The sequence below is a fragment of the Podarcis vaucheri genome (assembly GCF_965113315.1).
Source record: "Podarcis vaucheri genome assembly, chromosome: 11".
Taxonomy (NCBI): Eukaryota; Metazoa; Chordata; class Lepidosauria; order Squamata; family Lacertidae; genus Podarcis; species Podarcis vaucheri.
Window position 1 is genome coordinate 23,789,806 of NC_138749.1, and position 14,325 is coordinate 23,804,130.

Below are 14,325 nucleotides of genomic sequence, written 5' to 3' on the forward strand. Positions count from 1 at the left end.
TTCATGAACAGAATGTGAGTATACTGTGACTAGTTCAGGCAACCAATGGTAATAAAAAAATGCCAGTTTTTCATATTAACCTCACTTTTGCCTGATAACTCCCACAGGGTTTGCCTATTCCCAACTCGTCATTGCTAGTGTCTGTGCAGTTGTTGACTTCGCAGCTCTATTGTGAAGCAAGATAATACAGTATAGCATTAGGACATAACTAGTCATTGCTAGATTTTTGTGTGGCAGAGTGGGGAATTGGTTCAGTAAAGCAACATTAGAGGTTCTACCCACACCATACATTTAAGACATTCTTATGCCACCTGAGCAGTCATGGCTTCCCCCAAAGAAACATGGGAGCTGTTGTTTGCCCTTCACAGACCTCTTAGTTCCCAAGATTCTTTGAGAGAAGCCATGACTATTCAGTGTATGGTGTGGATGTGACAAATTTCCATGGATGCTCCTTTTTGTTACCAAATAAACTAAAATGGTTCCAGGCCATCAGTTTTGTACTTCTGTGACATGGGCATAATGGTTTGTTGCGTTAGAGACACACAAGTCCTGTGTGACATCTTAGAGAAGATTTAATGTTGTTGTAAACTATTCCTGTTACTTCCCCCTCTGTGAGCTCCAAGGGAGGAGACAATATATGTTAGGCATTCATCTTCAGATTGCTTTCCAGACTTTGTCTTTTTCTGGACACCAGGGAAAAGGTGATTACTGTAGCTCAGGCTTTCAGATTCAAGGAAGAGGCACAGCTTCTCTGCAAGTCTTGAGGAACCTTTTCAGTATCTCTGGTAAGTCAAGCTATGTTGTTACACTTGTACAGCCCGTTTTCGGAAGCATACTTGACCACCGAACCCATCCTAGTTCCTACAAGACGGTAGAATACAAATACCGTAGATTCCGGCATATAAGGTGACTTTTTAACCCCGGAAAATAGGTTAAAAAGTTGGGGGTCGCTCCGCGCCAGGTGGGCTCCGCGCCAGGAGAAAGCCACCCAGCGAGGAGTCTGCCGCCTGCTGCGGAAGCAGCAGTGGGCAGGCTCAGCTCTGCACCGGGCAGCTTTCTCCCGGCGCGGAGCTGCCCGGTGTATTAGGTGACTGGGCATATTAGACGACCCCCCCAAATTGCAGCTGCCAATTTGGGGGGGTCGTCTAATACACCCAGTTGCCTAATACGGCGGAATCTACAGTAGTCCTGCACAAAGGAGATGGACTTGTGAAGGGGCAAGAGTTCTCTGACCTAGTGGCCTCTAGGGCAGAGATAGCCAAACTTACAAGTGTTGTAGTTCACAACTTCCATCTCTTAACTCTTGGCCATGCTGGCTGGGTTGAGGAGTCCACAACAGCAGGAGAGCATCATGTTGGCTACCTTGCATGCCATCCTATGTTTCCCCCATACTGGACCAGTAATAACTAGACCAGTTCATTTTTCTGGATTAAAATTTGAGGTAGCCTTCACACTCATGAGTTTCTTAATCAGTAAACAATGCCTGTGCTACAGATTCTAACTCAGCTGTAGCACAGACCACCTCAGTGAAGCCCACTGCATCCTTGTTCTCTCCAATTGATGTTGCTACCCATATAGTGGCAGAGAAGGGATCATTACTTTGAATGTCAATCTGCTTTAATGGGCAGAGGTGGCTGCATCAAACAGGTGAGACTTTTCCAAAACATTTCTCTTCCAGCACAGCAGTATATAAGGACCTACAGTTTTGTAGCCACTGCACTAATGAATATAATGTAACAAACCAAACACAAAGCAAAACACTGCTGGGAAATACTGAGAAACAAAAAGACAACTTTTAATTATGACTTCATAGTCTTATGCAGCTAGAAAAGCAACATACACATACAACATACGGTACTCCAAAAACACTGAAGGCTACACAGATATGTTAACAATACTTTGCACAGCACTGTGAGGATGACAAACATGCACCTATATAGAGATGAGAATGGGTATCAGATGTTCTTATATAAGGCATGGCCAAGGGCTTGTTTATGCTAGCAGTTGACTACATGTCAGTGCTTAGTTGGGAGCTGAATTGACTGTCAGTTGACCTGAAACAACTGTCCAAGAAATTCTGGGAATTGCTCCAGGCAGGCCTGAAAGATGTTTGCACAGCTTTCCTTTTTTTTGGTGGAAGGTTGTCTTCACTAAAGTGTGACCTATTGAAGTTGAGTGGCTGCAGCTTCAAGATCGTGCCTTATCTTTGAGATTTTCTCTTGCATTTGTATGGTCTTGGTTGAAACAGGTCACATCTAGCCAAGCCAGACAGGAAGTAGGAAGTACATCTTAGTTAATTGCCCCAGACAAGAACCTTCCTCCTAGAGTACAGAGATTAGTCATGTGAATGTTTGTAAATGGTTGTATCAAGCTGCAGCACAGACAGGTCCTGATGAAAAATTAAGCACTGTGTGCATTACTGAGTTGACAATCAAAAGGTGTTTATGAACCTTTACCAGATATATGTCTGGAGCAGTAAACTACAATACTGATGTTCAGCATCAAATTTTCACAGCTGTTTTGAAATCAAATGAGGTTTCCAACTTTTCTGCAGACTTAAGAGACAAAGTTCTCCAGCTAACATTCCATCCTGCAGTCAGAACAGAGCATGGTATATCTCCATACATTTTGTTGGTCCATCACTTTAGCTAACAAGCAACATAAGGAGGCAGTATTGGGTGAGAAAGAGACATGGGTAGCATATTACATAGGATGGAATGCATGTATCAGCATAAACTGTTAATGTATTTGTACTATCCCTGCAACCAGCCTATGTACAAATGCTATACAGAGTTAGGGAATGCATTGCTCCAGAACATCTGAACCCAGAGCTTGTATGAAGGTCTTTGTTGTTTCACCCCACTGACACCAAATGCAAGCAAGGCATCCATGTGCAAGTCCTACCGAACTCAGCCTTAATTCTGAGTATTTAAGAACAGAATCTAGTTTAAATCCATGCATGATAAAGTTAACCACAGTGTTTAATTATAAGTCACACTTAATGCCACATTAGTTTGAATTTTATGAACAAAATTACATGTAGAATTTTATTACATAACAATTCTATCTCTCACAAAGGAATGGGTAATACTTAACCTTAAAAAAAGTTACATTTTTATTTCAGCTTGCTTCAGAACTCTAGTTTAAAAACAGGTGTTAAGTTTTGTTTTGTTTTGTATTTTTTGAAAGCAGTGCTTTAAGGTCAATTTCTGCAGTGTGGCTTTCTTAATACAGAAAATAAGCATGTCACATGTGAAATCTCCCCCATAAAGATACATACATATATATATAGCATGTAAATAACCTTTTACCTTACATTGCCTGTTAACTGGATTCAGGCAATTTAGTGTTGACATGCCTGAGGAAGATGTTAGGTGCTATTTTTTACTGTCACAAATCAGCTTTTGGTGCGGCCAAATGAAGCAAAATCTCAAAACTCTCTTTTCAACATTAGAATGGTGTATTAAACAATACACAAAGGCAGAAGTAAACTGAATTGTGGGAGCTTCCTCTTCCCAAGAGTTCATCTTGCCTTCAACCACCAGGTGGAACTAAAGCCCAACTTTCACAGGCAATGGGCGATTGGACATTTCCTCTCTGCACTCCAGAAAAGCTTCAGAAGTTAAATCCCACTGGTTTCAATGGAACTAGGAAGTGTGCATAGGATTGCTAACTTAAGGCTAGAATTCTGTACTCTTATTTCATACACACCTGGGAGCTCGCTCCATTGAACTCTGGGACTTATTTTTAAGTAGACATGTATACGATTGCACTGTTAGTGGCATTGATTTGATTGAGACAGTCCCTCCCAAGAGACAATACTCTGTGTTCTGCATAACAAATCACCAAGAGGGATAGCACATTTAGAGTACCAGAGAAGGAAAACAATTTATAGCTTGCCTTTCTTTCATTATGGAACCCAAGGCAAGGCACGCATGACTCTTAGGTAGTCCCCATTCAGGACAGACCAGACCTAAACCTACTAAGCTTTAGCAAGGTATAGTTCCATGTTGTCTCATACCATACCCTGTGACAAACTTTTGAAAATGCTCAATAAAACTTTCATGAGTACTGAAGATCCATTTTTTAATTTTATTTTAAAATATTTTTAAATTTTGATGAGGTAAGCTTGCTAAACAAGGAAAGGCGAGTCTAAACTTCAAACAGCGTGTTTCAAACTATATTTAACTGTAATGAAGTAAGGTGATTGTAGAACCAAATTGTGTTGGAGACTAACATGAAGACAGACAGCTCAAGCATTAAAATGGGATTCTGACACTTGTGATACCCTAAAAGAAGACTGTATTATGGTCACAACAGACTGCTTTTGCCACTGAGAAACTTACATTTATTTTACTGGGGCCTGTATAGGACAAGTTCAAAAAGCACAATGGGGCTTACTCCCAGGTAAGGTGTTAGGATTGCGGGTTTAATTAAGCACCCAGAACACTATTCACAGTGTTAACTTTGCTTTCCCCCAAAATAAATCTTGGGAAGATTTGTTTCTGAAAAATAGAAAAATCACAATAAACTATGGACTGAATATTGTTGGCATTCATTACATTTTTAGAGCACTGGATGAGGTATAACTGCATCATAAAAGTGGCATTAAGGAGCCATGCACTACAAGCAGGTGAAGAGTAAATCTATTAGCTCAACATATAAAAACAAGTCTGGAGGTGGTTATGGCAGAAATTCATTATTATAATTTATGAACTCCAAGAACATTGCTGTAATCAATTGTTTTTATAGAAGAAACCCTTAAAACATTAAAATGTGTTTTACAGCTATTCATTCTTAAGAGACTGGCTGGCTGATCTTCATAGCCACCAATTACAGTGCAAGAGCTTATAAAGTAAAAGCCACTGAGATTTCAAAACACAATCACTACCATAGTTAAATTGTTGAGGAAGAATCAAATTAACTTTTATTTCCTGTTAAAACAATTGTAGTGCTTTTGGATTGCTTCAAAAATCAGTCTCAACTTAATGATTTTATATTAAATACAAACAGAATCTGCAAGAAATTTTTCTAGATTTATTCATTGGCGAAAGAGAAAACCCTCCATGCAGAGTGCCAATATTGCAGTTCTTCAAGATGTCTTTGTGGGTCCGCCATGGCTATGCAGTTTTCTTCTTCTGTTCTACGAATTAATAATGGCAGCAGGGAATACTAGAACCTGGCATTGGCAGTCAGAAAGAGCAGTGGACTTTCCCCCTTAAAAAGACACTTACTATATAACTTCATTATCTATTATTAAATATGTTGACTTCACCCAAGTCTATCCTGATAAAAACCAAAAAAATGCACTTATAAGTGCACAGGTTATGAGTTCTAAAAGTGTTTAAACGGCAGTAGATTTGGCTCAATTTGCAAGACAGGAAGGGTATGAAATACTGGCATTTGACGTTAATAGTATTTTGATAGTCATGATTCATGTAAATATCTCACTCCACTGGCTTTTAGTTCTTGAGTGGCAAGGAGGGCACATTTCCAAACAAAGTGTTTCTGGTCCATTAATCTGGGAATATTAGATGCCATCTAATATTTTGATTCTGCCATAGGTTTGGCCACAGATTTGGTCTCCAGATTATTTTTAAAGCACAGTCGTTCCAGTATAAAACACTGTACTTTTACAAAGCTGACAACAAAGTTGATGAAAAGAGCACATTTCATAATATAATACACTAATCTCTTCATCCTGTAAGAAGGTATTCACAGTCAGTCTCCATCTCTATGCCATTACCTCTAACATAACGAGGTGTGTTCCATTTTACTTTAAAAGAAGTGTGATGCCCCAGAAGAAAACTGAATGGCAACTAATTTGCCTGAAAAGTTGAGTGACATGTAGTGCGTGAAGGAATATTTCTGCAAGAACGGGTGGAAACTTCCAACTTAAATCAAAGTCCGCAAACCCATGTTGTCCACGTTTTCTTCCATAAATGAACCTGAATTGTTCAGCAGAAGCAAGATTAAAAAAACAGTTTAACTTATCAGAACCAATAATGTAACAGTATCTACTGGTGGCAGTGTCTCCTCACTGGGGCATATAACCACCCTGCTTTACAGTCTGTGGTAAGTAACACTTTGGGACCTCATCCTCTGTCACTGCATTTGTTCTCATTGTTTCAAACTCTGCAGCTAGTCCTTTGGGGCTTGGGTGGAAAGCACCTGCTAAGGCAACATCATGTTCATCTGGGCCAGAGCTACACATTTGCAAAGTCTGAGGTCCAGCAGCATCTTCCTCATTTATTGGAGAAATCTGTTTTGCCCCATCCAAATGAGGCTCATCCATGACTCTATCATCGTTATTACAATTCTGTTTGAAATAGCGATGTCTTGGTGTTGAGTTGTCGCTTCCCAGCACTGGCGGATCTTCAGGCCTCTCCTCTGAGTCTAGTAGAGGCTGCGTTGACTCAGACCTTGAAAAGACTTGGACTGAAGGTATCTGGTCCCGGTAGCCATTGGGTACAACAGTTGAATACTGCACAGTGCTGGAAGTATTTTGAGCAGGTTCGCCTTCATCGCTGTCAGAAACGCTTTGTCGAGGAGAAGACATGCAGGATGACCCCCCTATACCACTGCTGTGCCCTTCGGAGGCATTCTTCTCCTTTCTAAGCAAGTCAAAAGGCTTAGGATCCTGTTCGGAAAATGACTTCTTGTCAATTTCAACCACACTGACATCAGTAAAGCTGCCTTCTGGATATATTTGATCTTTGGAATGATGAAAATGCTAAGGAAAAAACCATAGATTTAATTAATGCTACCTTTAAATGATGCAACTTGATTAACTATGTTCAGGATCTAGATTATGCTGTCGTTAGCATGCACTCAAAAAGCCTTCTAGGACTTATAGCTACTTGAACAGCGAGTTAGTGCAGCTCCAATTCAGTCTTTTGGCTTTAAAGCCCTCTCACCTAAATACTGAATTATTCAAAGTTCACAACAGTGCTACTGCCATATTTGCATTATTCCCCAAACATGGTTCAAAAAGTTTCTGTATATAAAATTGGATTCTCTCCAGGATAGCAAATTAATTATTTCTACTTAACGGATTAAAAATACTAAGTATCTTTAATAAGATACTTAGTATTTTTAATAAGATAGTAAGTTTCTTCCATGTTTACGGATTCAAAAATGCAACAATAATTCCCTCCTCCACAACTTTTCAAATGAGAAGTGCTGGAGCTTGCATCTAACTGGGTATTTCTTTTTATTTTTCATCTTTAAATCTCAATACATGAGAGTTTGTTGTAGCAATCTCCATGTTCCCTAAAGGAGTAGGCAGATTTCAAGCCAGCAAGATCTTTGTTTTTTCTCAGACCCTACAGATCCACCAGCTGGAGCCAAGCACAATTCAGTGGATTAGAAAAAGGGGCAGAGGTGTTCTTAGAATTGAAGATGAGAGCACCTCTGAGTGCCTCTCAGCCCAGGAATTTGTTTTCATTACCAGAAATGAGCTCTCTATTCCAAATCCCCCCAAGCTTTATTTCAGCAGTGTTATCCAAAGGAAAAAGTTGCTTTCTGATCTCCAGCTGTTTGCAGCAACATCAGTAATCTACTAAAAACCATCCAAAGATCTACCTGAAATTTGTTATCTATCTTCTGTTCACCTCTGCCCTAAAGGCATTCATATTTATTATTTCAATGGTGCAAGAGTGCACCTGGCGGTGAACACTCGTTCTGGGCCTAATATCGGAAATGCCCTTTCCTTCAGTGTCAAGTTATTATTCCCCTTCTTTCTGTACTTGTGGCAGAGGTCAAGTGCCAAGAAGCAACTCTCCACTCAAGATTTTCCCTTGCAATACAACACTTTTCAGCTACTAATTTCTGGAGCAATTTGTAACATCTCTACACTGTTCTGAAGACTCAGTTTCTGTTTCTGTTAATGCAAGTCCTGTTTTAAACACAAAGTCACAGTTACTGTTGGACTATGAAGAATTTTTGTGGCATGGATACTCCTATCCCAAGAATGGATGCTATTAAATTCCACAATAAAATATTTTAATTCTAGCCTGTTTTCATTTCCCAACCATTACTATCATTTTGCATCCTACTGCCACATTAGTGGTTTAACTATGAAAAGGCATCATACAAATAAACAATGATGAGGACGACAAAGTACTTCAGAATAGTCTGTTTTTGTTCTTACCTTTGATGGTGTTTGTGGTGACCACTGGGCAATAACACTCTTAGAAGGATCAGGCACGTTAGGCCAGATGTGCTTCTTGATGCTGGCAAAGGATCAAGAGAAAAGTCATTGCATTGCAAGTGCCTACTAATAAACTTACACCAATGTTAAGCTCCAATTTTCAGATTCTCAATGTTATGATTTTTGAGTTCTGTATATAGGTGAACAGGGATCCTGTGGTCTTGGCCACACCTTGTGAATAGGGGAAAATATTATGCAGACAGAAGATGTTTCAAGTATTCTAGGTCTGATGCTAGATCTGGAAAACCACTGACAGCCTCTTTCCCCTTCACAGTGAGGGCAGCTCTGACTGAGAAAAGGAAGCCAGGAGAGACTTGCACTGGGCCAGGTTGGAATGTTTTCCTTACTTAGCATCACTATGGCTATAAAAGGAAGGGGCAATAAGGCCCAGAAACTACAAAAGTCTGTTTTCTTTCTTTCTAAACAAATGCATACAATCCATGACACAACCAAGAATGTTCTGTTCCACACCCCAGCCAGATGCACTGCTCCATGTGCCATCTCTATAGGAGGCGTGGCTGGCTAGGATATGAAATGGCCTTCGCTGCTGCAGCACCCTAGCTGTGGAACATTCGCTTAAAAGGAGATAACTGTACTCCTCCACTCCAACAATGTTTAGGCAGGTGGGTTAAAACTAAAGGATTCTGACTTGCTTTAATTCCAACCAGGTTGTGAATCTGCTCATCAGCTGTTTTAATGCTATGAACTGTCTTGAGGGTACTTTCAAGAGCTGAAAGGTAATATGTAAATTATTACACACACATACACCAACTAAAACATGAGTAGTGTTATAAATTCTTTCTGTAGGATTACAGAAAGGAGGTGGGGAATGTCAGACTCAGGGCCTGAATGTGAACATGGGACCCACCCCAAGCTATACTCCTTTCCCTGACCCTGTGCTCTCTACTGCTGTTGCCTGGCTGGTACATGCCCTTGAATTGTGATAGTTGCCCTTGCTTGCCTGGATGGAGAGATATGAGTGTACAAAGTTCTGCTTTTTGCATGGCTGCAATGCAGCCTATTATCCAAAGAACAACATCTGTTTCTCTGGCATTTTGTCTCCACCAGTGTCAAGCAGCAGCCCCTCCCTGCCTCAAGACTGCCCATGGGGAAATACAGCCCTGGGCTTGAAAGGAAAAAAAACCCAATCAGAGCAAATTCAGAACTCAGAACTTTTGCCTAATACCTCTTTCAGTGTTAATGCAGCATATTATCCATGCAATGTATTGAAATAAGGATGCTTACCTATCTCGTTTGTTGAAGCAAAATAATACACCTAAAAGAGTAAATAGCAGGATTGCTAGGCACACAGGGACAACAATTGCTTCAATTTCTCCTTCCGCTAAAAGGTAAAAGACAAAATGTTAGATGTTTTTAATATCTCCCGAAAAATGCTGTGCTTAGTACAATCATATTTTAAAAACATGAAATCCATTAGTATAAAGTAAGTCTTTCAGAACCTGACCCTAGTCTTCTTTGCTTGAGAAAAAAGTTTAAATGATTTAGATGAGGTTTAAGGAATAATAAGCAAAAGCTTTTTTTGTTACACTTTTGCCCTACTTAAAAATAAATAATAAGGCAAAGCCTAAGGTGACTAACAATAAAATCCAGAATAAAAAGTAACTGATCCACACAAAATAAGCAGTAATACAATTAAAATATCAAAAGAAAGGAAGAGCAGATTTAAAACGTAAGAAAGGACAACTAATTGAGAACATGAATTACAGCAATATGGCAGAACAAATCCACCCTGGCAGGTCAAATGCCCACTTACATAAGGGCTTTGCCTGCCAACAGAAGGCCATCAACAAGGGGGCTAGGTCTATGAGCCTCCGCTGTAAGGAGTTCCAAAGCCCGGATACAGCCACTCAAAAGACCCTCTCTTAAGTATGTGAAGATAATATAAAAAGGTATCTCTAGGTAATATGCAGAGGTGAGAAAACATGTAATATTGACCCATCTTAATTCATGTTTTCAGTGAGTGAACCTGTGTGGTGTGATGCCACCTAGTGTCCAAAGACAGGGAATGCACTCAGTCAATGCACAGGTATACTATTCCTTCCAGTTCTTTTAAGCGGATGCTTTGACTTCATTTCTGTCATTGGGTACTAGATGGCATCACATGATGGATGGACAGCCACTCAAGCCACCTTTCAGATGAGGCCAATGGTTGCTTTTGATGATCAAGTGAGGGTTATCAAGTGTGGAATACAGTCCCAGAGTACTACTTAAGGTTAAACTAAGTATGAAACTAGACATGTGGCACTACCAACTCATACTAGGTCCTGAGCAGTTCAACAATTAAACATTTTATGTAAGAACTTACCAAATTTCTTTGTAGTAAATGTAAAAGCAGGACCCCTTTTCCCTCCATTTTTTGTGTATGCTGCTACCTGCACCATATATAAAGTGTCACTTGATAAGGACGACAGTGGGTACTCCGTTTTAGAAGGGTCCACAAACACAACTGGAAATGAAAATCACCCATTTGATATGCATTATATAAAACAGTAGACAGCTCTTGTATTAACACTATACAAGCAAAACCAGTTTCACCCATGAGTTATAATTTGCACGATTAAAATAAAACGTGAAGACTGTACTTCAACTTGCATGCCTGGTAAATAAAACTCTTCTATAACACCCCTACCACCAAAAAGGCAGTACTTGTTTCAAGTTCAATACTCTACTAGAAAAGAAGTGAAAGTGTAAACAGAGATCTTGTTAGAAGTTTGTGACCTTCATTTCAATAAATTAAAAATTTAAAGGAAGTGTAAAATAATGTATGTTTCACTTTCTTTAAGATCAAACTTCAAAAGTGTTTTTAAACAAAAATATTTAACACACCAATAATGAAGTTTGCTATGAGAACACTGGTTCTACAAAACGCTAAGCTATGACTTAGTGTTATGTGAGCAGAAGCAAGTTTCAGCCTCATGTATTCCCCCCACCCCTCACTTCCTTCTCCAGACATGACTACAAGAGGACCGGAAACATCCCCTCCAGTTTTTTTTAAAAAAACTAACCGAAATATCATTAGACCTGAACTGGTGAAACTCGTTAGTTAAACTATACAAACCAAGATCAGGAACCACAATTTGATCTTAGTTTGTTTTTTAACAAATTATATGTTACACCAACCAGCATTTCCGTGGTTTAGAAACAATGATAAACCTAAGTTTCTTTAAAACATGAAGTGCTTTCAATCCCTTTGCAGTCAACACTGGAGAAGAGGAGAGCGATCACCCATGGCTTGCTTGTGTTTCTGCTTATCCATGTAGTACAAAACCATGGTTTAATGTTACTTCTGAAGCAGGCCACAAGCTCCCCCTTCTTTCTGCAGGTGTGGAGAAACCCTCCTCTCTATCAAATGAAAAGGTTTGAAGAAACTCCAAGGCATAAATCTATGAAAAAGTATTTGCTGAGATACCTTACTATCTTGGCAAATGGGCATGTTCTCCATTTATCTTTCGGAGCTGTGGTAGAGCACATGGGAGGAGGTAAGATATTTAGATTATGCTACTCATTAGTCAAAATGAGCAGCTGGTGCTGTGCACAAAAGGCTGCAGAAAAGTCAGCAAGCACTCAGATGCTTTAATGCCTAATGACTTTCCAGTGCCCCACTATTCAAGAGGTATCCTCTGCATTCTACATCAGCTGCAACCTCCAGATCACCAAAACAAGCTCACATAGAGCATATTATGCTTGTCAGGATATGAAAGCTTGAAGAGCTTTTTATATATTTCACGGAAGTTGTAAAAGACTAAAAGAGAGCCGACTCAGTAATTTGAAGGAAGTGAACTTAACTTATGACTGAAAGTTCCTATAGATCACAGTCAAAAGGAATGATTTTATAAAAGAAAAAAACTGTTCCCAGAAATATGAGCCAGCAAAAAACATATGCATAATGAGGTATAGCAATTACTACACTTGTGCCACATCACTATACATTATGATGCTGCTGCAGACATAAATGCTAACTTAAAATGTCTGGAGTTTGGGTAGAGAAAAAGGCAAAGGAAGTCTTAAAATACCTTTAGAAAAAAGTAATCACAGTTGAATCATATATTTATACAAGATAAGCAAAACTCAATTACCCGTTTCATTTCCAGTAGCTGTTCTGTAAATTATATTGTAGTATTTGATAAATCCATTCTGTTCTTCTACTGAAAGAGGTTCCCATTCAATAAGGGCATCAGTTTTTCCAACTTTTGCTGTGCGAACAGTGGGACCTATAGCAGGTGCTATTAGTGGAAAATATTGAAAAATTAATTTTGAAGAGCAAATTCTAGATAATTGCTTATCTTTTAAGTTTGTTATATTAAAATGCTGTTTTTTCTGTTTTAATATGGAACAAGCCTGAAGGTATACTGGTAAATGACATACTATGTCTGATTGTATTGTAAGAAAAGAAGAACCTTTAATTTTCAAAGTCTGTATTTTGTTGAGATTTCTAAAAATTTATTATAATAACAAAGACAACAAGATTTGCATAATAAGAGCCCGTATATTAATAACTAAGTACAGAGAAGTAAAAAGTAAAAAAACCCTCCACATTTAAAAAGTATAGGCCATTTATCACAGATTTTCATAAGTATTTCCAGAGCAAAGGGGAGAGGAGCACATGAGTAAACACTAGATCACTAGTCACGTCAGAAGAAAGCTAAAGACTCTGGAGGTTTCTTTCTTATCACATTAAAAATAGAAACCATATGACCACATGAATCTGGTTTGGCCAACCCTTAAGCTAGCTGCATAATGCGAGTTAATTTCTCAGAAAACACCATCTGCCCAATGCAGTCATGCCACCTATTGATGCAGAAGTCCGAAGACGTTTTTGGCTACCGTCATGCAAGAGAAATTCTGGTGCTTTAAACGTACCATCTTCTTCAAGGTATGCTTGTATTGATCTTTCTTCTCCTTGACCATTTGAATATAATGGATACACACTTATTTTATAGCTTTTCCGTGGCTTTATGCCTCCTAAGGAAATAATTTTAAAAATCAGATTTGCATATTCTCAAATATATAGATCCACTGACATTTCCATTTTGAACACTAGTTCATCAATTTCCTCCATACCTTTAATCAAATCCCTTCATTTCCACTCCAGCAGCGTTTTCAGCCAAAGAGTGGGGTACAAATACTCTAAACACCTGGAAAGTCAGCTGAACAGCCTAGAAGCTATTCTAAAATACACCTGAATGAATCTTGGATGTTATACAGGACATGCTGGCAAGTGATTGTGCAAATGTTTCATACTTATTCTCTATCTGAAATGTCTAAAAGGGAACTTTTGGGGGTTGCGATGACCAAGCTATCCATGGGTGGGGACAGAACAGCATTCTCCACAAAAATCTTTGAAGCTACCTAGTAAATGCAGTGTTAGAGAGTTTCTTAACTATACTGGAAAACTGTAATCCCGAAGAAACTAAATGTACTCTTGGCATAGCTGCGACACCCAAGGTCTGTTTTCCCATCTGTTGTTAGTGTAGCTACTGAGCTCTGTTGTCTCTCTTGCAGGTTTCAATATGTTCCCTTGACACAAAAGGGATGAGTAGCAGGATCACCTCTGGACTATGATGAAAGGGAGACTGATTTTATTCAGAGCTCAGTCATTGGCAAAGAAGGGCACACACACTGATAGACTTCACAAAAGGACAAAACTGGCATGATGTAACATTGAATTCATCTCTCTCAACCTATAAAAAGTGCCCTAAAGGAATTCCTCCCCATGTGTGACAGGAGCTTAGAGACTCACTAAAAATATCAGATATTACAGACATATTTATATTTCTTTTATATTTAAAAAGATGTCAAATTACAAGTGCCTTTTTATCTAAAAAAAACCCAAAATCACATTTCTTTAAGGTATAAAAAAGTTTACATACTCTACAAATATCCAAGAGTTTATAAATATTGAGAGTTACCTCTTAAAAATGTGCGATTTTTCGTTCCAGACTCCTGTTGCCATTCACTAGCACAAGTCAAATTGTCACACTCTTCATACCATTCAATTATGTATTTATTAACATCAGTTTTAGGAGCTATCCACTCTACCCAGAGCTTGCCATCTTTAGGAAATGCTGTAAGATTTTTCACAGGAGCTGAAA

General features: G+C 38.9%; 1 protein-coding gene across 1 annotated transcript in view; it reads right to left on the bottom strand.

Annotated features, from left to right (window-relative positions):
* Positions 1-1,774: 1,774 nt before the first annotated feature.
* The window catches only part of IL6ST (interleukin 6 cytokine family signal transducer), a 39,290-nt gene continuing 26,739 nt past the window's right edge, over positions 1,775-14,325 (bottom strand). Inside the window, exons 10-16 of the mRNA XM_082241857.1 lie at positions 14,143-14,319; positions 13,094-13,195; positions 12,310-12,456; positions 10,539-10,679; positions 9,458-9,554; positions 8,153-8,234; positions 1,775-6,733 (exon numbers count right to left, since the gene is read on the bottom strand). Of these exons, the coding sequence (XP_082097983.1) occupies positions 6,038-6,733; positions 8,153-8,234; positions 9,458-9,554; positions 10,539-10,679; positions 12,310-12,456; positions 13,094-13,195; positions 14,143-14,319 (1,442 nt within the window). The 3' untranslated portion in view covers positions 1,775-6,037. The remainder of the gene's footprint in view (positions 6,734-8,152; positions 8,235-9,457; positions 9,555-10,538; positions 10,680-12,309; positions 12,457-13,093; positions 13,196-14,142; positions 14,320-14,325) is intronic.